The 23,647-nt window shown below is 41.9% G+C and overlaps 1 protein-coding gene across 7 annotated transcripts; it reads left to right on the top strand.

Annotated features, from left to right (window-relative positions):
* The first annotated feature begins 2,564 nt into the window (after positions 1 to 2,564).
* LOC106561004 (E3 ubiquitin-protein ligase RFWD3) lies at positions 2,565 to 23,325 on the top strand. 7 transcript variants are annotated; one of them, XM_014124531.2, is made up of 15 exons: positions 2,565 to 2,707; positions 3,003 to 3,088; positions 3,719 to 3,842; positions 8,203 to 8,491; positions 8,627 to 8,877; positions 8,964 to 9,022; positions 11,203 to 11,412; positions 11,813 to 11,904; positions 12,034 to 12,148; positions 12,390 to 12,615; positions 12,793 to 12,943; positions 13,167 to 13,343; positions 13,665 to 13,879; positions 18,939 to 19,156; positions 22,491 to 23,325. In XM_014124531.2, exons 3-15 carry the CDS (start codon positions 3,743 to 3,745, stop codon positions 22,632 to 22,634), a joined length of 2,247 nt encoding a protein of 748 aa, XP_013980006.2. In that variant the 5' UTR covers positions 2,565 to 2,707; positions 3,003 to 3,088; positions 3,719 to 3,742; the 3' UTR covers positions 22,635 to 23,325. The 7 variants fall into 7 exon arrangements, with proteins under 7 accessions (XP_013980006.2, XP_045544077.1, XP_045544078.1 ...); XM_045688121.1 differs by having other exon boundaries at positions 3,719 to 3,865; XM_045688122.1 differs by lacking the exons at positions 2,565 to 2,707; positions 3,003 to 3,088; positions 3,719 to 3,842 and adding an exon at positions 6,291 to 6,595 and having other exon boundaries at positions 8,189 to 8,491.
* The last annotated feature ends 322 nt before the right edge of the window (positions 23,326 to 23,647 follow it).

The following is a 23,647-nucleotide window of genomic DNA, read 5'->3' as shown; positions in this document are numbered from 1 at the left end:
AATGTAATTATGGGCATTAGCTAACGTAGTCATGTACATTAGCTAATGTAATTATTGGCATGATCTCTTCTCAGAAATAGCAAATGCAATTAGTGGCATCGAATTATCTCCCACACTACCAACAATAACTATTGTCTATTGTTATTCTCACTGACCTTACTGCCAATATGAAAGTGTTATTCCTAGCTAAATACAACGTTAGAGCCGGTTTTTATGTCTTTGGTTATGCAAACATTTATTTATTAGACTATATTTCTCATTAAGAATAATGTTGTTTTAATTCTATATGGGTCTTGCCTTGCTTTGGTCATGTGTTCTCTTATGGGTCAGTGATTTTAATTACAATATAGCAATAATGTTCTCGGCTCAATTACTTAGAAGGGCCTGTGGTCCCACCCCTCCCATGTGTGCCCAGGTGTATATTTTATAGCACATATACATTCAGGATGTAAGGCTTACTAGTTATGGCAAATGTTAGGAATACCTGGTTGTTGTAAAAATAATATAAAAAAAACAGCAAAGTTTTATACTTTGACAACATCTTTTCACATACGTTTTATTTGGGTCTTTTTAATTTACTATGTTGCTTGGCTCCAGCCATTGGAAGCTTGGTGCATGTACAAATAAAAATAACGCAATTCAACCATTGATGGATGGTGATGAAAATAATTACATTGCAAGTAGTCATGTTAAGGTTTTGGTTAAACCTAGGAACAAAATTATAGAGGAACCATGCTCCGAGGGCTGTGCTGAGTGGACATTTACAAGTATATGTGCCCCTTATTGTTATTCAAGATGTTCCAACGTTTGTAGATGACCCTCAGGGTCATATAATAACCAAGGTGGCTGTAGAGTGGGCAAAAGTTCAACACTCAGGAGTCAATGTGTCACGCCCTGACCTTAGAGATCCTTTTATGTCTCTATTTTGGTTGGTCAGGGCGTGAGTTGGGGTGGGCATTCTATGTCCTTTTTTCTATGTTTGGTATTTCTTTGTTTCGGCCTGGTATGACTCTCAATCAGGGACAGCTGTATATCGTTGTTGCTGATTGGGAGCCATTCTTAGGCAGCCTGTTTTCCTTTGGGTTTTGTGGGTGGTTATTTTCTGTTTAGTCATTTGTTACCTGACAGAACTGTTGCAATTTGGTTTTTTGATTCAGTGTTCATTCAAATAAATTTCATGATGAGCACTAACCACGCTGCGCCTTGGTCTACTCTTTCAGACGGCCGTTACACAATGTCATGTCTTTTGTCTTTTTCATAGAGAGAGAGAGAGAGAAAAAGAGAGAATTGATTACATAAAGTTATCACAGTTACACACTATGTAACACACTATATTAATAATTGCCTAAAAATTGGATGTCATTGTCATTCAGAACTGTTGCAATACAAAACATTGAAACGTTGTTAAATATTTGTTACTTTGGTGTACACTGAGTCAAATAGTATACATTGAGAGAGAGAGTAATATTACACAATTAAATAATAGATCACTCACACACACAGACATGTCTTCATAGATGTTCATAGTTATTATCATAGTTTGTCATAGTTTCTAATTATCGTTTCTAATCATAGTTTGAACATAGTTGGCCATACTTTCTAATCATAGTTTCTAGTCTGAGAGGTTTGATATAATAAGAGGGTCAAATAGACCCTAAGAGGGCATAAACTATTCTTTACAAAAACTATGAATAAAAACAATGGTTACTGTTCAATGGATAAATATCCTTAATTTTTTAATGTCAATGAGAACAATTAAGACATTTCATTCTTAAATAATATATATCTATATACAAACATCGCATTGAATATTCAACTCACCTTCAAAAACTCCATGAGGAAGGAAGGATTCCCTGATTATCTTTTAGCTGATCTGTCTTCATGCTGTTCTGGGCTGATGGCTGTTGGAGAGGGGAGGGGCAGTTGAGTGAGCTGGGGCCTTTTATGGCCCTGCCTCCGGGAGCCTGTTCACTGGTGACATGATGAGAGAGTGAAAGAGGGCCTACCTGTAAGATATTTTGTGCTATAAACATACTTCTATTTGAAGAGGTTTTTGACCATTCAGGGATCTATTATCAAACAGTCATGAAATCATAAAAAAATGTATTTAAAGTGTCTTATTGGGATCAATACTAAAAAATTAATACATTTCAAATTTATCTGACGTTACTGGTGTCTTCTTTTTTAAGCCCATAACCATGTGTGTGAGGTGTATACTTTTGTTTCACAGTAGATTTGTTTAAGACCACCAAGAAACACCTGATTTAGCCCACTGCATTCATTATTAAGGGGGGTAAAATGGATCTGTTTAAGTCAAGTAAAGGGCCCATCTTAAAGAGTAAAATGACCCTTTCAAAAAGAGGATGGCTTGATTGACTGCGACAGACACCCCTGGAGACCACATCAAAACAGTTTTTCAAACATTTGTGAGGTGCTCTCCTGGGGTGTAAGGGGTGTAAACCTTTTGTTGACCCCACCCCGGGAAATGCTGAGAAGTCTTTTGGAAGGTGAGAGGTTCGACAGGTTTAAAAACCATTGGTTCCTACACACACACACACACACACACACACACACACACACACACACACACACACACACACACACACACACACACCTTTCCCGGAATCCTTTCTCTTGTGTTGAGAAAAACACCTCTTGAAGACAGACATATACAGAGAGAGAGACATAGAGATTACATTCATTAAAGGTAAGATACAATTTTAAACCCTTTATTTAATACTAAATCTTTAGTACAGACCTTTTAAACATGTTAAAATTATTTAAACAATTTTACTATACAATATTCAACCAAGCCAGAATGTTTTTTTTCACAAAACAATGTAATGTATATACAGGATATATTTATTATTATCATACAATACTACACTTTAATATCCTTGAAATGTTTATATTTATAATTGTCGGTTGTAGGAAAGATTGTACTCATATAAAATAAGGTTTTCAGGATTCTCTCTCTGTCTCTGGGTGTTACCCCCCCACAGACCTGACACCTCTCCCCCCTGAAGCCTTTAGCCTTTAGCCTGGACACACAGAGACATAAGGAGCCGGATATTTCAGCCCCTTGAAGGTAAATACAATTTTAAAATCATTTTTTCCCCCCTTCTAAAATGTTAATACATAAATGTAAACATGTCACAATTATTAAAAGTGCACTATACAATATCAAACTATGCCGGAATGTTTTTTTTTACTAAACTTTTATATAAATCCTACATATTATCATACAATACTACACTTTAATATCCTTTAAATGTTTATATTTATAATTATTTTGTTGATGGAAAATACTGTTGTCAGTAAGTTTCCCTGCATGTAACCACACACACACACGCACACACGCACACACACACACACACACACACACACACACACACACACACACACACACACACACACACACACACACACACACACACACACACACACACACACACACACACACACACACACACGTTCACAGTTGGGGGTGGGGATCATGAGAGCCTCTGGAAAAAGACAACTGTTGTCTGGGTATCCTTATATGTTTGGGTATCCCCCCCCTTCGAGGTACATAGACAGAGAGACAGCCGGATATTTCATTCAATGTAAATTACATTTTTTAAATCTTTAGTACCGAATGCATACATATTACACGTTTTTATTGAACAATAGTACATATACATGTTTATATGTTATTATTCTTTAATTCCTTTCTTAGAGAAAAAAGCCTGGGGAAGGATCTATGGTAAACCAAAACCCCCATCAGTCTCTAAATCACCATCATCAAGATGTGCCCGGTTCAGACATTGTCTCTTCCCCGCATGATATCCCGCTCCATCCAGGTTTCGTATGTTTTCTATTCCAGGTTAGATCAACCTTCTTGCCTTTAGGCCCAGGTTCTGTCTTAAGGATAGAAGGGCCCATCGACGTAAATGTTCACGATGTTGGAAAATATTTTCCACTTGTTTCATCATGTCAAGGACTTCATGATAATCTCCCCACCTGAAGCTAAAGACAGACACAAAATAGTTGACCTCTGTGCAGGCTTTTGAAAATACATATGAACTAACTGATTTGGTTGCATTTGAACTATTGAATTCGGCACAACCTAAAATTGTCACTTTGGATTCTGGACTATATGCCACTGACGAGATTCTTATGGCTTTCAAATCAAATCACCTCTTCCAATGCGTACCCCGGCAGGGTTGTTCCACTCAGGGCCTGTTTGATCTGACATAGTCTTATCTTAAGCCATTCTCTCATCCGCAATGCAAGAGAAAAACTCCCTGTTTTTAGTTGAAAAAGGGTGATGAGGCAGCTGCTTGTGAAAATCTTCACCGTTGAATCGTCCGGTTGGAAAATGTAACCCATATGTCCGTCACTCATATCCAGCACATCATTAAAACAATCAGGGGCATCACAAAGAATGGCTTTGATGGTTTTGTCATTGTGTTCATGACACGAAGGACACAATACACCGACAATTGGTCTAGGAGCCATGTTTTATTTCTTTCTTCTTTAGAGTCTTCTGTGGTTTAGCTCTCTTGAGGTTTCTTGGCACTCGTAGTTTTCACAGATCTTACTTATACTCCGGCTGACCTACCCCGGAAATTACTGTTTCATATACAAGATCCCTAAAAAGCAGAGCCATAAGTTCACTACAACATTTCCCTACTCTTTCAAATGTTCAAACACATTCCACAGGTCAACAAGGTCACTACACATCAATCACCATGACAGCTTTAGTGCAAACACATTCTTTACTTCAAAGGAAGAGCTGCACTATCAGGTTACATGAACACCCACTCGATAGCGTGAGAACATCCGGACAGGATGTACATATATGGGCATAACCACATGACACATAAAAGAGGTCATCAATCACTTTCGGACACATGCCGAAAACTGTCAGAATACAGTAAGGAAAGTGATGTTATGATATACTAAAGTTAACCTGTACGAGCTTTTGTGCCGAATACATTATGTTGTTACAGATGTGAGAAGTGTGCAGAAGGGCATGAGACAAGGGAATGTGTAGCATTGGGGAAAGTAGTGGTATGTTGTAATTGTAAGGGTGCCCATTGGGCTGTGGATCAGAAATGTCCCGTGTGAGAGAGGCAGGTTGTGGTTTCCAGGGTTAGAGTAGTGAAGAAAGTAGAGGAAGACGGGTCAAGGGTGAGTAGTAGATCTTTAACAGAACAAAAAAAAAAGTGTGATTCACATCAATGCGCTGTGTTTATATCAATAATAAATTATATCCGTATCGCCGCAAGACTACACCACAGCTGTCATCCTTACATCCAAGTGTTTATTCAAGTTGGATAATCTTTGGATGCCGACAGCAGTCGCACAATTGGAAGACATAGCTTAGACCGAAAGCCTACAAAAGCCTATTCCTGCTCTTTTCCTGCAATCCATCAAACCCATTTGGTGTGTCATCATAGTGGTCTCTGACTTGTGGTCAGACTCGCTCAAGTGGAACAAACTGAAACTTGTGCCTGTTTTCAATGTTGATTTGAATGTCATTGAGAAAAACGAGAAGTATCAAAGATTTTTATCACACAAACATCCTTTCTGAATTTAAAAGTAATCCTCAAAGTAATCATCTACTTTTTCAAAAGTATCTGTAATCTGATTACAATATTTTTGCTGATTACCCTTTTTTTTTGTAATCCCTTAAATGTAACAGATTACATGTAATCCATTACTCCCCGTATCGCCGCAAGACTACACCACAGCTGTCATCCTTACATCCAAGTGTTTATTCAAGTTGGATAATCTTTGGATGCCGACAGCAGTCGCACCATTGGAAGACATAGCTTAGACCGAAAGCCTACAAAAGCCTATTCCTGCTCTTTTCCTGCAATCCATCAAACCCATTTGGTGTGTCAACATAGTGGTCTCTGACTTGTGGTCAGACTCGCTCAGGTGGAACAAACTGAAACTTGTGCCTTTTTTCAATGTTGATTTGAATGTCATTGAGAAAACCGAGAAGTATCAAAGATTTTTATCACACAAACATCCTTTCTGAATTTAAAAGTAATCCTCAAAGTAATCATCTACTTTTTCAAAAGTATCTGTAATCTGATTACAATATTTTTGCTGATTACCCTTTTTTTGTAATCCCTGAAATGTAACAGATTACATGTAATCCATTACTCCCCAACCCTGGCATGGAACATTGTCACAAACCATACCACCCTCTCAGGCCCAAGAGCCTGAGAAGGGAGATATGGAGATTTGAAAGAAGGAAGAAGTGAGAGTTTTGTTTTTTTGTCAATGTACGGACTCTTAATTTGGGTCGATTAAATTTGTTTCCCTATAACATATGGATTTTCTTTTTACCTTGTTTTGGTTTTTCAACCCGTCCAGTTGGTGGCGGCAATACACATTTTCGGGTTGTTATCCGCCATAAAACCCACAGAAGAAAAAAAAAAAGACAATGGGGATAGCAAAGAAACTATGACTGCGATCAGATTATTACACCAAATGTCTTACCGTTGAAGATAAAAGCAATGTAGTTGAACTGTTTTCATGGTAACCGACGAAGTTTTACACTGGCAAGGATAGTTTGGGTCACACGCAATATTTCAAGGTAAGAAGTAGATGTGAGATGCTGCACTGCCCATGCAACTAATTTAAGCAGGGATATTGATGTTGTCGTTTCAATGAACAAGGCAAAAAGCCTGATCTGGACAGTGATGGTGCAGAGATGGCAGGAGCAGTGGAATAGAGATACTAAGGGCAGACATGTATTTATTTTAGGTACAGAGAAGTCGGGGAGGACGAGAGGATGTGACAGAAGAGAGGAGGCTATTTTTTTTGTTTACATGATTACGAGTGGGACACAGTCGGTTGAATAAGACTTTACATGTGATAGGAAAGGATCCAACAGGAAAGTGTGATTATTGCCAGAAGGCAGAGACCGTGGCGCATGTGTAGTTACAGTATTGGCAGTATCGGAGGGAAAGAGAGAGGCTGAGGTCTAATGAGAGAGAGAGAGAAGGGGACACAGCAAATGAAATAGTATATTGTAGAACGTAATTAGATGTAGTCTCATATGTTATATTTTTTTTAAGAGCAACTAGGCGGGCAGGTAGGATTTAGTTTCTCCCTGTCTCTGGCCCACACTCCGGTACAGTATGTGTCGGTAATGTAATGCACTATGGATTCCAACCTCCGCCAAACCCTACCTAAGAAGAAGCAATGGATGGTTTAGTTATAAAAAATATTTGGCAACACTGCCAGCAGGAAGAGACTGATCTGCGGTGAACTGGCTAGCTAACGTTATCATTCTAGCTAATTTAGGCTATTTCCCAAAAAGTATATAGTTATGAAAACCATGTGGTAACGTTATTTCATTAATCATATTCGAGACTGTCACCAAATAATCAAGTTGTTAATGTACTTTAGCTAGCTGCTTCAAGTAGCTAACGGTACTGTAGCTAGCAGAGCGGCCTTTGCTTTGGCTTCCGCCAATGTAAACTTCGTTCACCATGGAGTTGACTTCAGCTAGTCTCTCAATGTAACGTTGGCTACTTGCCAGTTCCAAAACCTGCATCGGTAATCCTGTTCTGAGTCATCTTTCGCTCAACCTGTGTAGCTAGCAGCCGGCTATGGCACGGTAACTAGCTATATAGTTAGCAATGGCACGTGGCTAACTAACTAACGTTATAATTGTTAGCTACCAGTTAGCTATGTCTATTGTCAGCTAACTTTTTACCTTAAAACGGCCAATTTGCAGTTTCTAACAATAACAAAGCGAATCCCCGCCACTGTTTTGGTCAAAAGTAATCACGCTCAAATTCATAGACCGCGTTATGGATGCAAGGACTTAGCAGTCATGATATCAACATTAAAGTTTTAACCTTGTTATGAGGATATGACGTTTGTTTACACACATTGGAGTAAAACATCCTTATATTTTGGGTTCTGATGGGGTACGACAGTTAAACTAAGCCACGAGGCATTTATAGCAAAAGTTAGCATTGCATGCAAGTTACATAACCTGATTTGTTGTCACCCTTTGTGGCTTCAGTCAGAATTGGTGCACTGTACTCACATTTGCTTGCAATTAAAACCGTTGGCTACGCTAGTGTCTGAGAACACTGAAGTCAAGAGGGAAATCATTTTGTAAACATCTCAGGCAGTTGGGTTATCCTGCCTATTGAAGTAAATTAATTTTTAGCCCCCCACCCATAGGTCGTGAGATGGAGGCGATGGAGGTGGACTTGCAGCTGGGGGGCCCCAGTAGGGAGCCAGATGTTGTGGCAGACCAGGTAGATCTCCCTATCATCATCCCTGACTCTGGCAGTGAAACAGAGGACGAGGCAGACGCAGCTCCCTGTGACCCACCGCGGCTCCCGAACACCTGGGCGTTCAGTCAGAACAGAGTCAGAGTGGAGGGTCAACTTGGATCCAGGATCAGAATGGAGGGTCATATTGAGCCCAGGGTCACCACAGCAGCCACCCTGAGGCAGCGGCGAGCCAGGTAGTTATGGTTGGACTGGATTCCCTCTAAACTGTGTATCCATACTGGAGACATAATTGTATGCTTCATTGAGTACCTATTTCACCCCATGTTATACCCATTGATTGTACCTGTATTGTCTCTGTGTGGTTAAAGGCCAGGCCTCGGGGAGCACAACTCCACCCAGACCGCTGCTCGTGCTAGCAGCTTCCTCGATTTCCTGCTGCGAGTCCCTGCAGCCAACCAGGCCGAGGGCGACTCTGGGAGTACGACGGAGGTGAGCGAGTCGGAGGATGAGGCAGATCCCCCGGGGCCAGCAGCAGACCCTCCCAACTCGGCCGTTCCCTCCAGCCATCGTCCAAACTCTACAGTTGCAGTCACGCAACCCGAAGGCCTTTATTCTTCAGGTAAACCAAGCTCAAGTCTGATCAATACATAGCCATTTTCCACTGTAACCTATAGAGTTAATCTCACCATGCCATCCTGTGTATAGATTATAATGCAACCACAGAGGCTGCGAGGACCGTGACTGGAAATCAAGTGAATCCTGAGGTAAGACCACATTCATTGCCAGTGATGGGCCTACACTCTTGGATGGGCATACTAAACTCAGCAAAAAAATAAACTTCTGTTTTTCAAAGATAATTCGTAAAAATCCAAATAACTTCACAGATCTTCATTGAAAAGGGTTTAACTTCTCTGGTATCACTGGGACATTGATGAAAGATACAAGTGTTATACATGGGATTAAAGATAAACATCTTGTTAATCCAGCCGCTGTGTCAGATTTTAAAAAGGCTTTATGGCGAAAGCACACCATGCGATTATGTTAGGACAGCACCTAGCCACAAAAAAACATACAGACATTTCCAGCCAAGGAGAGGACTCACAAAAGTCAGAAGTAGGGACTAAATTAATCACTTACCTTTGATCTTCATCTGGTGGCACTCCCAGGACTCCATGTTACACAAATGTTCGTTTTGTTTGATAATGTCCCTCTTTATGTCCAAAAACCTCCGTTTTGTTGGTGCGTTTAGTTCAGTAATCCAAAGGCACAAAGCGCGCTCTCAACATCCAGACGAAAAGTCAAAATAGTACAATAAAAGTTCGTAGAAACATGTCAAACAATGTTTAAAATCAATCTTCAGGTTGCTTTTGTCATAAATAATCAATATTTCAACCGGACAAAAGCTTCGTCAATAGAAAAGGAGAAACAAGAAAGGCGCACTCCCGATTACACGCTGGACTCATGTCTGGAAATGTCCACTGTCCACTCATTGAAACTGCTGTATCTCCCTCATTTTTCAGAGTAAAAGCCTGAAACAATGCCTAAAGACTGGCCACATGTAGAAGAAGCCATAGAGATAGTGAACTGGGTCTTAAGTCTTTCAATGGAAAAACAGCCTTTCAAAATAATAGTACTTTCTGGATGGATTTTCCTCAGGTTTTCGCCTGCCATATCAGTTCTGTTATACTCAGACATTATTTTAACAGTTTTGGAAACTTTGGAGTTTTTTCTATCCAAATTATATGCATATCCTAGCTTCTGGGCCTGAGTAGCAGGCAGTTTAATTTGGGCACGCTTTTCATCCAAAATTCCAAATGCTGCCCCCTACCCTAGTGAAGTTAAACACTGTTTCCATGCTTGTTCAATGAACCATAAACAATTAATGACCATGCACCTGTGGAACGGTCATTAAGACACTAACAGCTTACAGACGGTAGGAAATTAAGGTCACAGTTATGAAAACGTAGGACTCTAAAGAGGCCTTTCTAGTGACTCTGAAAAACATCAAAAGAAAGATGCCCAGGGTCCCTGCTCATCTGTGTGAACGGGCCTTAGGCATGCTGCAAGGAAGCATGAGTACTGCAGATGTGGCCAGGGCAATAAATTGCCATGTCCGTACTGTGAGATGCCTACGACAGAGCTACAGGGAGACAGGATGGACAGCTGATCGTCCTCGCAGTGGCAGACCACATGTAACAACACCTGCACAGGATCGGTACATCCGAACATCACACCTGCGGGACAGGTACAGGATGGCAACAACAACTGCCCGAGTTACACCAGGAACGCACAATCCCTCCATCAGTGCTCAGACTGTCTGCATTAGGCAGAGAGAGGCTGGACTGAGGGCTTGTAGGCCTGTTGTACGGCAGGTCCTCAACAGACATCACCGGCAACAACGTCGCCTATGGGCACAAACCCATCGTCGCTGGTCCACTGCTCTTCACTGACGAGTCGCGGTTTTGTCTCACTAGGGGTAATGGTCGGATTCACGTTTATCGTCGAAGGAATGAGCATTACACTGAGGCCTGTACTCTGGAGTGGGAGTACATGATCCTCCAGCATGACAATGCCACCAGCCATACTGCTCATTTTGTGCGTGATTTCCTGCAAGACAGGAATGTCAGTTTTCTGCCATGACCAGCGACGAGCCTGGATCTCATTGAGCACCTCTGGGACCTGTTGGATCGGAGGGTGAGCGCTAGGGCCATTCCCCCCCAGAAATGTCTGGGAACTTGCACGTGCCTTGGTGGAAGAGTGGGGTAACATCTCGCAGCAAGAACGGGCTAATCTGGTGCAGTCCATGAGGAGATGCACTGCAGTACTTAATGCAGCTGGTGGTGATTAGCTCGTTAGTGCAGTTTCTCTAGTAGCATTGTGTGCCATTTTTATTTATTCCCATGCACTGTCAGAAATGTCATGCATCATCTCTGTCCCCTTTTAGGTTGTATCAGACCCACTAGCCTCCAGTGCACCGGCCCTTCGATTGTCCCAGGGGGACGAGGGGGAAGGGGAGACCTGCTCCATCTGCTTTGAGCCCTGGACCACGTCAGGGGAGCATCGGCTGGCCACCCTGCGCTGCGGACATCTCTTTGGCTACACCTGCATCGACCGCTGGGTGAAGGGCCAGGGCCAGGGAGCCAAGTGTCCCCAGGTCAGTGTCTTCATGTCTGTCTGTCAGCCTTGGTATGTCTGGGGGGGAAGAGGACTGGAATTACTCCTTGTTCCACTATGAACAGGAAAATTAAAAAGGTTTGCGCTCAGCATTTGAAAGAAAGGAACATCTATTCCATCCTAAGCGGAAAAAACGAGCTCCTACTTCCACTGTGGTGACTGGCACCAGGTGGAAACTGTGCTGGAGACGCAGTTTCCTCAAGCATTCAAAAATGAGTCGAAACTTAAGAAATCCCCTCTGAATTACTTAAATCTGAGAAAATACCGCCATAAAATATGACCCCCAAAAAACAATTGACTTAATATGCAGACAGTGACGTGAAGGCGTCCCATCAGACTCCATCTGGCTCTTGTAATGATCTTCTGCTGTATGTCTGCAGTGTAACAAGAAGGCCAAGCGCGCCGATATCGTCCTCCTGTACGCGCGCAAGCTGAGGGCTCTGGATAACACTGAGCAGGAGAGTATGAAGAGGTAAAGTAGCTGCGCACCTCTTTAGTTTACTTTCTGATCTGCTGATATTGGCATGGATCTGACCTGATTCACTACTGTAGGAAGCTGTTGAGAGTGAGTCTGTCTGTCTGAATGCGTTGTTGTGTGCAGGTCACTGGAGCAAGAGCATTCACTGCGTCGAAAGGCTGAACTGGAGTCAGCGCAGTGCCGACTACAACTGCAGGTGATGACAGACGAATGTGGGAAACTGCACAAGCAGCTACAGGTACTTTATTCCCATTGCTTTACCGGTCATCCCCCAGTCTCCCATCCATTTATCAGGTGGACTAGAATACCGAGCCGTAATCATTGAGATTAATCTACCCCTAAATCCACTATGATGATTGTATGCTGACTTTCAATGTTTTTCTGATCACATACTCTATCTGCTATTCTTAACTTGACTTCCATTGGTATTGAACAGTGCAGGTGCGTCACTTTTTTTTTCTTCCTTCTACCTCTGTCAGGAGCTGAAGACGCTGATGGCCCAGCCTGGCTGTGGGCCCTCTCAGAGCTCAAGGGCCTCTCTCTCTGGGCTCTCTCAGAGACAGGACAGCACCCAGGGGGGCCACTACGTCTTCTTCACGGCCGTGCTGGTGTCCCAGGTGGGGGGATGCAGGGTGCTGTCCTACTGTGAACCCCTCAGCTGCCTGCTGGCCTCTCAGCCCTCCCCACACACTACCCTGGTGCCCGGTAAGACCTTTGATAAGCTTTGATATGCTTTCAGTACAAAATAGCTGTGAACGTTTGTTTTTTTTGCACAGATTGTATAGATGTGAAAATATCAAAGGGAAGTATTTGCTACCTCTTGGAATAATTTCTCTACCTTTGCTCTCTCTTCCCCCTCCTCCCTCTGTGTCTACCTGCCAGGCTGCGGGGTGAAGAAGGTGAGCACAGGGAATCTGAAGGCCTGCCAGTACATTCCCATCCATGTCAAACAGATCAGAGGCCTGGCCTTCAACAGACAGGCCGACAGCCTCCTGCTCTCCGCTGCCCTGGACAACACCATAAAACTCACCAGGTAACCAGATAGTCTGTCCAAGCAGAGAGATTTATCAGGACAGTGTGTTCCAGAATGGTGTTGACCTTATAGCCCCAGGCTCTGATGGAGAAGAACATTGACCTTTTCTGAGTTGCAAGAACCATTCAGACCAAATATCGATAACAAAACCCTTGATGGTTAATTAGGACAGTATCTTTCCTTCTCAATCTAATATCCTAACTGTACCATTATTCTCCTGCAGTCTAATGACCAACACAGTGGTGCAGACCTACAATACAGGTAAACCAGTGTGGAGCTGCTGCTGGTGCCTGGACAACAACAACTATGTGTATGCTGGTCTCAGTAACGGCTCCGTGCTGGTGTATGACACCAGGGACACCAGCACACATGTCCAGGAGCTACAGCCGCTAGGTTCCAGGTCAGTCTGACAGCCAGGCCAGGGGGCAAAGGTCATCTAGTCTGTATTCGACATCACAGTTTGAACTACACCTGTCAATATAACCTAGGTAGGAAGCAGAGTTTTACCTTCTTCACAACAGGATCTGACCAGGTACATTTCTGGGCATAGATTTTGTATTTTATTTGTTTTGTTACTCATTTTCAAAGATGGTTGAATGAATATTCATTTATATGGTGTGTGTGAAATGTAATTCACATAGTGTAATATGTTATACAATTTTAGTATGCAGTGTGATTTTTAAAACCACAGGCACCAACCATGACCTTTGGCTTCTCCCAGGTGTCCCGTGGCATCCCTGTCCTATGTGCCTCGCGCCGCCTCCAGCTCGTTCCCATGTGGTGGCCTCATCGCAGGCTCTCTGGATGGGGGCTGCTTCTGGGAGCAAGTAGATGGGACCACTTACAGACCCCACATGTTGCCCCTGGAGACAGGAGGCTGCACAGACATCCAGGTGCAGCCAGAGAGCAGACACTGTTTGGTCACCTACAGACCAGGTGAGACTATACCATCCTGGGGAGGACTATGAAGGGCCTAAATAAGTGTGTGTGTCAATACACTACCGTTAAAAAGTTTGGGGTCACTTAGAAATATCCTTGTTTTTGAAAGAAAAGCAAATTATAATTTTGTCCATTTTAAAATAACATCAAATTGGTTAGAAATGCAGTGTAGACATTAATGTTGTAAATGACTATTGTAGCTGTTTTTTTTATATATATATATTTTTTTTAAATGGAATATCTACAGAGGCGCATTATCAGCAACCATCACTCCTGTGTTCCAATGGCATGTTGTGTTAGCTAATCCAAGTTTATCATTTTAAAAGGCTAATTGATCATTAGAAAACCCTTTGGCAATTGTGTTAGCACAGCTGAAAACTGTTGTCCTGATTAAAGAAGCAATAAAACTGTCCTCCTTTACACTAGTTGAGTATCTGGAGCATCAGCATTTGTGGGTTTGATTACAGGCTCAAAATGGCCAGAAACTAAACTTTCTTCTGAAACTCGTCAGGCTATTCTTGTTCTGAGAAATGAAGGCTATTCCATGCGAGAAATTGCCAAGAAACTGAAGATCTCATACAACGCTGTGTACTACTCCCTTGACAGAACTGCGCAAACTGGCCCTAACCAGAATGGAAAGAGGAGTGGGAGGCCCTTGTGCATATCTGAGCAAGATGAAAAACCCTAAAGGGTTTTCTAATGATCAATTAGCCTATTAAAATTATAAACTTGGATAAGCTAACACAAAGTACTATTGGAAAACAGGAGTGATGATTGCTGATAATGGGCCTCTGTACGCCTATGTAGATATTCCATAAAATCTGCCTTTTCCAGCTACAATAGTTCATGTTGAAAATGACTGTCTACACTGTATTTCTGATCAATTTGATGTTATTTTAATGGACAAAAAATGTGCGTTTATTTTTTTCAAAAACAAGGACATTTCTAAGTGACCCTAAACTTTTGAACGGTAGTGTGATTATTTATATATATGTATGTATGTGTATATATATATAATGTATTAATTATTGCTGGCTTCTTGGCCAGGAATCCCTTGAAAAAGAGACTCTGGGTCTCAATGGGCTTTTCCTAGTTATTTATATTTATTTATATTTATATATATATATATATAAAAATAAATAAATAGGAAAAGCCCATTGAGACCCAGAGTCTCTTTTTCAAGGGATTCCTGGCCAAGAAGCCAGCAATTATTAATACATTACATAATTAAAACACAACATAATCCAGCCTAAAAAAAGCATTTACACTCTGTAACAGTCTCCCATCAATATTTTAAATTCATTCAGTGGCTCTAACATATCTAGATGAAGCATGGATTGTAGACTATTCCATGCCTCTGGTGCACAAGAAGAGAAGGCAGTCTTGCCTAATACTGTGAATGTCCTGGGTATTTAAGTAGTAACCACCTAGCAGACCGGGTATGGTAACTGCTGGTGGTGTAGGAGACCAGACTACAGAGGTAAAGAGGGAGTTTACCCAAAAGGGCTTTGTAGATGAACACATACAAATGTGTCTTTCTGTGCATTGAGTAAATGTGTAAATTGAGGTCTGACCTACCATTTGGTGCAAGGTGTAATGGTGGGTGAGTGACTTGGCATTTGTAATAAAATACAAAGATGCATGATAAAAAGTGTCCAGTCTCTGTAAGACGGAGGAGGTTGCATGCATATACAACAAGTCACCATAATCAATTAGAGAGAAAAGTGGCCTGAACAAGCTTCTTTCTAGCCATAAGTGGGAAGCAAGCCTTATTACAAAAATAAACTCAATTTAAGCTTTGTCACAAGATTATCCACATGAACTTTAAAGGACAACTTTCCATACAACCAAATACCTAGGTGTTTGTAGGATGACACTTTTTCAGTGGATAAGCCACCAGATGTGACAATGCTAACCTTCTGAGAGTTCTAGCTCTGGTAAAGGTCATGAATTTAGTTTTTTGTACATTCAAGACCCGTTTGAGACCATAAAGGGAGGCCTGCAGTGACTGAAAAGCAGTCTGGAGCTCTTCAACAGCCTGAACCAGAGAAGGCGCACATGAATATATGACTATCATCTGCACATTTGCTGCCCCTTCACTGAAACCAATGTTTCTGAGTCTAGCTAGCAACAATTCATGGTCAATGGAATCAAAGGTCTTTGATAAATCCACAAACCGAGCAGCACAATGTTGCTTTTTATCAAGTGCATTAATGATTTGCCATAGCTGCAGTTGTGGTGCTGTGCCCCGATCTAAAGCCAGACTGAACACTGCTCAGTACGTTTAAAAAAATAATAATTTTAGATCACTAGGGATTCCTAGACTTTGCCCCGGATAGGGAGTTAGGACGCTAGTTATTAGCATCTGAGGGATCTCCACCCTTTAGCAGTGGGATGACATAAGCTGATTTCCAAATGCTGGGTATGGAATTGGTCAAGCGACTGAGGTTGAAAATGTGAGCCTCAGGTTCAGTAATAATACCAGCTGCTATCTTTAAGAGGTAGGGGTCCAGGTTGTCTGGACCTGCAGCCTTTTTAGTGTATATTGCCTTTAATGCTTTATAGACATCAGTATAAGAAACAGGCTCAAAGTTAAAATGGTTCCCATGAGGGCCTATATCATAGTTGACTGTAACAGAGCTTACATTAGAGGCCTGGGCCCCACCATTATTAAAAACTGAACCAGCAGATATGAAGTGGTTGTTAAAGCTAATATTGTATGGGGTTTTATCTTTCACTTGATTAGAATCATCATTAAATGGCCAGGAAGGCCAGAGGCTACATTAGAACCTGACACTGATTTGATTAGCATCTAGAACTTGGTAGGGTTGTTTAGGTTCTCTCTGACTGCATTTAAATAGTAATCTGATTTGGATTGCCTGATCAAACTTGTGCATTTGATTCTTAGCACTCTGAAGGAGGCCCAGTCAACGGGAGCATTTGTATGTCTACTTGAGCCCAAGATGCAGTTGAAGTCGGAAGTTTACATGCATTTAGGTTGGAGTCATTAACACTCGTTTTTCAACCACTCCACAAATTTCAAAATATAGTTTTGGCAAGTCGGTTAGGACATCTACTTTGTGCATGACACAAGTCATTTTTCCAACAATTGTTTACAGACAGAATATTTCACTTATAATTCACTGTATCACAATTCCAGTGGGTCAGAAGTTTACATACACTAAGTTGACTGCCTTTAAACAGCTTGAAAAATTCCAGAAAATTATGTCATGGTTTTAGAAGCTTCTGACAGGCTAATTGACATAATTTGAGTAAATTTGTGGTGTACCTGTGGATGTATTTCAAGGCCTACCTTCAAACTCAGTGCCTCTTTGCTTGATATCATTGGAAAATCGAAAGAATTCAGCCAAGACCTCAGATAATAAATTGTAGACCTCCACAAGTCTGGTTCATCCTTGGGAGCAATTTCCAAATGCCGGAAGGTACCACGTTCATCTGTACAAACAGTACTACGCAAGTATAAACACCATGGGACCAGGCAGCCATCATACCGCTCGGGAAGGAGACGTGTTCTGTCTCCTAGAGATCAACGTACTTTGGTGCGAAAAGTGCAAATCAATCCCAGAACAACAGCAAAGGCCCTTGTGAAGATGCTGGAGGAAACGGGTACAAAAGTATCTATCTCCACAGTAAACCGAGTCCAATATCGACAACCTGAAAGGCCGCTCAGCAAGGAGGAAATCACTGCTCCAAAACCGCCATAAAAAAGCCAGACTACGGTTTGCAACTGCACATGGGGACAAAGATTGTACTTTTTGGAGAAATGTTGGTTGACGAAACAACAAAAATAGAACTGTTTGGCCATAATGACCATCGTTATGTTTGGAGGAAAAAGGGGGAGGCTTGCAGGCTGAAGAACCTCATCCCAACCGTGAAGCACGGGGGTGGCAGCATCATGTTGTGGGGTGCTTTGCTGCAGGAGGGATTGGTGCACTTCACAAAATAGATGGCATCATGAGGATGGAAAATTATGTGGATATGTTGAAGCAACACCTCAAGACATCAGTCAGGAAGTTAAAACTTGGTCGCAAATGGGTCTTCCAAATGGACAATGACCCCAAGCATACGTCCAAAGTTGTGCCAAAATGGCTTAAGGACAACAAAGTCAAGGTTTTGGAGTGGCTGTCACAAAGCCCTGACCTCAATCCTATTGGAACATTTGTGGGCAGAACTGAACAAGTGTGTGCAAGCAAGGTGGCCTAGCTCTGTCAGGAGGAATGGGCCAAAATTCACCCACCTTATTGTGGTGAGCTTGTGTAAGGCTACCCGACACGTTTAACCCAAGTGAAACAATTTAAAGGCAATGCTACCAAAGACTAATTGAGTGTATGTAAACCTCTGACCCACTGGGAATGTGATGAAATAAATAAATGACCCAACATATCTCTAGGCTGTGTAAGGGCTATTTGACCAAGAAGGAGAGTGATGGCGTGCTGCATCAGATGACCTGGCCTCCACAATCACCAAATTGAGATGGTTTGGGATGAGTTGGACCGCATAGTGAAGGAAAAGCAGCCAACAAGTGCTCAGCATATGTGGGAACTCCTTCAAGCCTGTTGGAAAAGCATTCCAGGTGAAGCTGGTTGCGTGAATGCCAAGAGTGTACAAAGTTGTCATAAAGGCAAGGGGTGGCTACTTTGAAGAATCTCAAATATAAAATATATATATTTTTTTTGGTTACTACATGATTCTGTATGTTATTTCATAGTTTTAATGTCTTTCACTATTATTCTACAATGAAGAAAATAGTAAAAATAAAGGAAAACCCTTGAATTAGTAGGTGTCCAAACTTTAGACTGGTACTGTATATGTAATAAGATCTATAGGCATATTTGTCTGCTTAGTACTGGGTCTTTGTTGTCCTGGCATCTGTTTGCTGAAGGATTAATTCTAATATCCCTAAGCAGGTGTTTTGTTCTAGCTTGTGCTGGGCTGTAACAAAAGCCTGTACTCCCCATTAGCTCTCCAGGACCAGGGTAGGTGCCCACTAGCTCTCGTATTTAGACTGACAGTCTCTGTGTTTGATCCCGTCCAGGGCGCTCCAAGCCATTGCTGCGCTGTGTTCTGATGGAGCTGAACAGGACCCCCCAGCAGGACGCAGCTCAGGAACCTTCGTGTTCCTGCTACCCAGTCCAGACATTCAGCGCTGGCTCCTCCTGCAAGCTGCTCACCAAGAATGCCGTGTTCAGAAGCCCGGCCGGGGAGGGCTCCACTCTGGTGTGTGCCGGGGACGAGGCCACCAACTCCACCATGGTGAGCCACTGGCATGGATGCAATTTTGTGTGTATTTTTACTTTATTCAGTTAATATGGTTTAGATTCATCATTACCCCAAAAAATGCCAACTTTGACTGCATTTACACATCGGCCCCAATATCTCTGCCCCAGAATGTCTAATCCTCACAAGATGATGTGCTTATTGTTCAGAAGTGTCTCTGAGTAGATTGGGAGTAGTTAGTGGGAATCTACACTGCCTAAAAATGATTTTGGTTTGTTAATGCCCAAGTTTGACCAATATGATGGAACATGCTGTATGCTTTATCTGTTTATATGCATGGCTTCGAGGATAATAATTACACCAATAGCAACTATAAATGTTTATTCCATAGTGTATGTATTTAAGATTTAAAGTATGATTTATGTTTGAATTGACTTGCTCAGTAAATTTGGATAGAATCTGCGACCATCCGTCCTTTTTGGCTGCTTGTAATTTTTACCACTTAAAAATGCCATTACAGTTTCAATTTCTCTGGCCCAGAAAGTCACAATCTTACGAGGTAACATTCTCCTGGGTCAATGGGGTCTCCTGCAGTTTTCTGAGAGGGTCTACATCATCTGAGATTGGTCCTAAGTGGCACTACAGACCACAACTGTAGCTGAACACATCAATGTTCAATTACAGGAAACTAATATAAACGCAACATGCAACAATTTCTACGATTTTATAGTTCATATAAGGAACTCAGTCAATTTAAATAAATGCATTAGGCCTTAATCTATGGATTTCACATGACTGCGAGTACAGATATGCATCTGTTGGTCACAGATACTTAAAAAAAACTAAAAGGTAGGGTCGTGGATCAGAACCAGTTAGTATCTGGTTTGACCACCATTTGCTTCATGCAGTGCGACACATGTCCTTCGCATAGAGTTGATCAGGCTTTTGATTGTGGCCTTTGTAATATTGTCCCACTCTTCTTCAATGGCTGTGCGAAGTTGCTGGATTTAGCTTGAACTGGAACACGCTATTGATCCAGAGCATCCCCAAACATGCTCAATGGGTGTCATGTCTGGTGAGTATGCAGGCCATAGAAGAACTGAGACATTTTCAGCTTCCAGGAATTATCTATAGCTCTTTGCGACATGGGGCCGTGCATTATCATGCTGCAACATGAGGTGATGGCTGCGGATGAATGGTACGGCAATGGGCCTCAGGATCTCGTCACAGTATCTGTCTGTCCGTAGCTTGTGCCTGCCCATACCATAACCCCACCGCCACCATGGTGCACTCTGTTCACAACGTTGACGCCAAACCGCTCGCCCGCACGACGCCATACACACTACACTGTCTGCCATCTGCGGTTGTGAGGCCGGTTGGACGTACTGCCAAATTCTCTAAAACGACGTTGGAAGTGGCTTATGATAGAGAAATTAACGTAAAATTATTTGGCAACAGCTCTGATGGACATTCCTGCAGTCACCATGACAATTGCACTCTACCTCAACTTGAGACATCTGTGGTATTGTGTTTAGTGCCAAAACTGTACATTTTAGTGGCATGTTATTGTCCCCAGTTCAAGGTGTGTGCACCTGTGTAATGAACATGCTGTTTAATTAGATTTGTGATATGCCACACCTGTCAGGTGGCTTGACTATCTTGGTAAAGGAGAAATGCTCACTAACAGAGATGGAAACAAATTTGTGCACAACATTGGAGAGATGTTTTTTGTGCGTTTGTAAAATTGAGGCTTTTTGTTATTACATGGCCAAAAGTATGTAGACGCTTGCTCGTGGAACATCTCAATCCAAAATCATTGGCATTAATATGGAGTTGGTCCCCCACCCTTTGCTGCTATAACTGCCTCTACTCTCCTGGGAAGGCTTTCTACTAGATGTTGGAACATTGCTGCAGGACTTAATTCCATTCAGCCACAAGTATTATTGAGGTCATGGCAGGCACTGATGTTGGGCGATTAGGCCTGGCTCACAGTTGGCGTTCCAATTCATCCCAAAGGTGTTTGATGGGGTTGAGGTCAGACCTCTGCAGGCCAGTCAAGTTCTTCAACACTGAGCTCAACAAACCATTTCTGAATGGACCTCGCTTTGTGCTCGTGGGCATTGTCATGTTGAAACAGGAAAGGGCCTTCCCCAAACTGTTGCCACAAAGTTGAAAGCACAGTATCATCTAGATTCATTGTATGATGTAGCGTTAAGACTAAGGGGCCTAGCCCGAACCATGAAAATCAATTCCAGACCATTATTCCTCCTCCACCAGACTCCACAGTTGGCACTATGCATTCAAACCCAGATTTGTCTGTCAGACTACCAGATGGTGAAGTGTGATTCATCACTCCAGAGAATGTTTCTACTGCCCCATATTCCAATCGCGGTGAGCTTTACACCACTCCAGCCGACGCTTGGAATTGCACATAGTGATCTTAGGCTTGAGTGTGGCTGCACGGCCGTGGAAACCCATTACATGAAGCGCACGATGAACAGTTATTTTGCTGAAGTTGCTTCCAGAGGCAGTTTAGAACTCAGTAGTGAGTGTTGCATCTCAGGGCAGACTATTTTTACGCTTCAGCACTTGGCGGTCCCATTCTGTGAGCCCGTGTGGCCTACCACTTAGCGTTTGAGCAGTTGTTGCCTCTAGACTCTTCCACTTCACAATAACAGCACTTATAGTTGACCGGGGCAGCTCTAGCAGGGCAGAAGTTTGACGAACTGAGTTGTTGGAAAGGTGACATCCTATGATGGTATCACGTTGAAAGTCACTGAGCTCATCAGTAAGGCTATTCTACTGCAAATGTTTGTCTATGGCGATTGCATGGCTATGTGCTCTATTTTTTTTAATACACCTGTCTGCAATGGATGTGTGGCTGAAATATCTGAATCCACTAATTTGAAGGCGTCTCCACGTGCTTTTGTGTATTAATGCATTGAGTCTGTTTGATCATCTACTCAGTTTTAGTTAAGAATTTCAGGATATTTGCCCTAAATCTATTACTATTTCAATTATGCCCATTTTAACCATATTTAACCTTTGACCACTAAAATCTGTTTTACGTGACATCCGGCCTTACTTTGTATTACCCCATTGTTTGATCTATTGTGGATGACAGCCTGCAACAACAAAAAACAAGCACTTTTTCCAGGTTGTCTGGTTTATTATTAGAAGTTAGGCTCAGTTAAACTTTACTCCACTGTTGAGATTGATTCTTCCCCAATGGTTCAACTGTTTTGTGGTTGTAAGAAACCAATAATAGTGAGATACTTGACTCTCTGATTTGGGGCATAGTTCTATCATTCAAACTGTCTCGAGCTTCACATTGAGCCATTGTTTCTAATCATGTCATTTTCTTCCCCAGGTGTGGGATGCAGGGAGTGGATCCCTGATTCAGAAGTTGTCTGCTGACCTCCCAGTGTTGGACATCTGCCCATTTGAGGTCAACCAGGGCAGTTACCTGGCCTCTCTCACTGAGAAGATGCTCAAAATTTACAAGTGGGAATGAGGAGGAATTATGGAGGACACCACCAGCATAGAACATGTATGAGTAGCGTGGCTGCTGCACTGTATAAATGGTATCCATTTAGTACAGCCTTTTCTTACCCGAAGCCACTACAGATAAGCCTTTATTGGGTTTGCATTGCGGTAGCAGGACTGGAGAGCCATCACACTGCTGCAGTGTTATGAAGGAACTGATAACTGGAGTGCCTGTACAGATACACTTCTGCCCTAAATGTTTACATTAACAATCAGAAAACATCCTATCAAAAAATGGACTTTTGCTTTCTTGTTTTTTGATGCATGTGATGATCAGTTAGTGTTGTCAGTTAACCATGATGCCGACGAATTTTTCAATGTTTCATCTCTGGTGTTAGATGGCTCCATGGATGAAAATCAGGACCTCAATGGCTTGTTACATTTCCTGGATTCTGATTGGCACAACTGATCAACAAGCTGCATTAAATAAAAACGTTTTTTTTTAATTTTCCGGGTTGGGTATTATTGTTTAATTTTCCATATTAAAGTTCAAGGAAATTGTGTATATACATGTATATTTTAACAAATGTTTGTGTATAATTTGTAATGTAATAAAATATAAATCATTAGTTATTTTTCATCTTGACTTGTGATTGTGCCTCACCTGCAGGTTCAATGTTTAATGCCATTGTTATTTTCATAAACCTTTTTTTCACAAATGTTTTCAACCATGTCTGTATTCTGTCTTGAACTGTATTTTAGTGGTCAGTAAACAATCAGTTTATATTTTCATAGGCAAAATATCCGTAATAGTACAGGGGTTTGTCAAAAACAAAAGAGCTGACAGGAGTCGGATAATAGAAACAAAAGTACTAGATTATCCCATAGTTGGCTAATGAAAATGTATTAGTGGTTTAGATTCCGAACTATATTCGACTGTTTATTCATTGCAAGTAAAATGCTGATTGATGGTGATCCATTGTCTTTGATGTAATTACAGAGAAACAGTAACGAAGCGGACCGTATCTGTTTTCGCAATTC

The sequence above is a fragment of the Salmo salar genome, chromosome ssa10 (assembly GCF_905237065.1).
Source record: "Salmo salar chromosome ssa10, Ssal_v3.1, whole genome shotgun sequence".
Classification (NCBI taxonomy): domain Eukaryota; kingdom Metazoa; phylum Chordata; class Actinopteri; order Salmoniformes; family Salmonidae; genus Salmo; species Salmo salar.
Note: the sequence above shows the minus strand (reverse complement) of the source record. Positions and strands in the feature narration are given on the sequence as shown.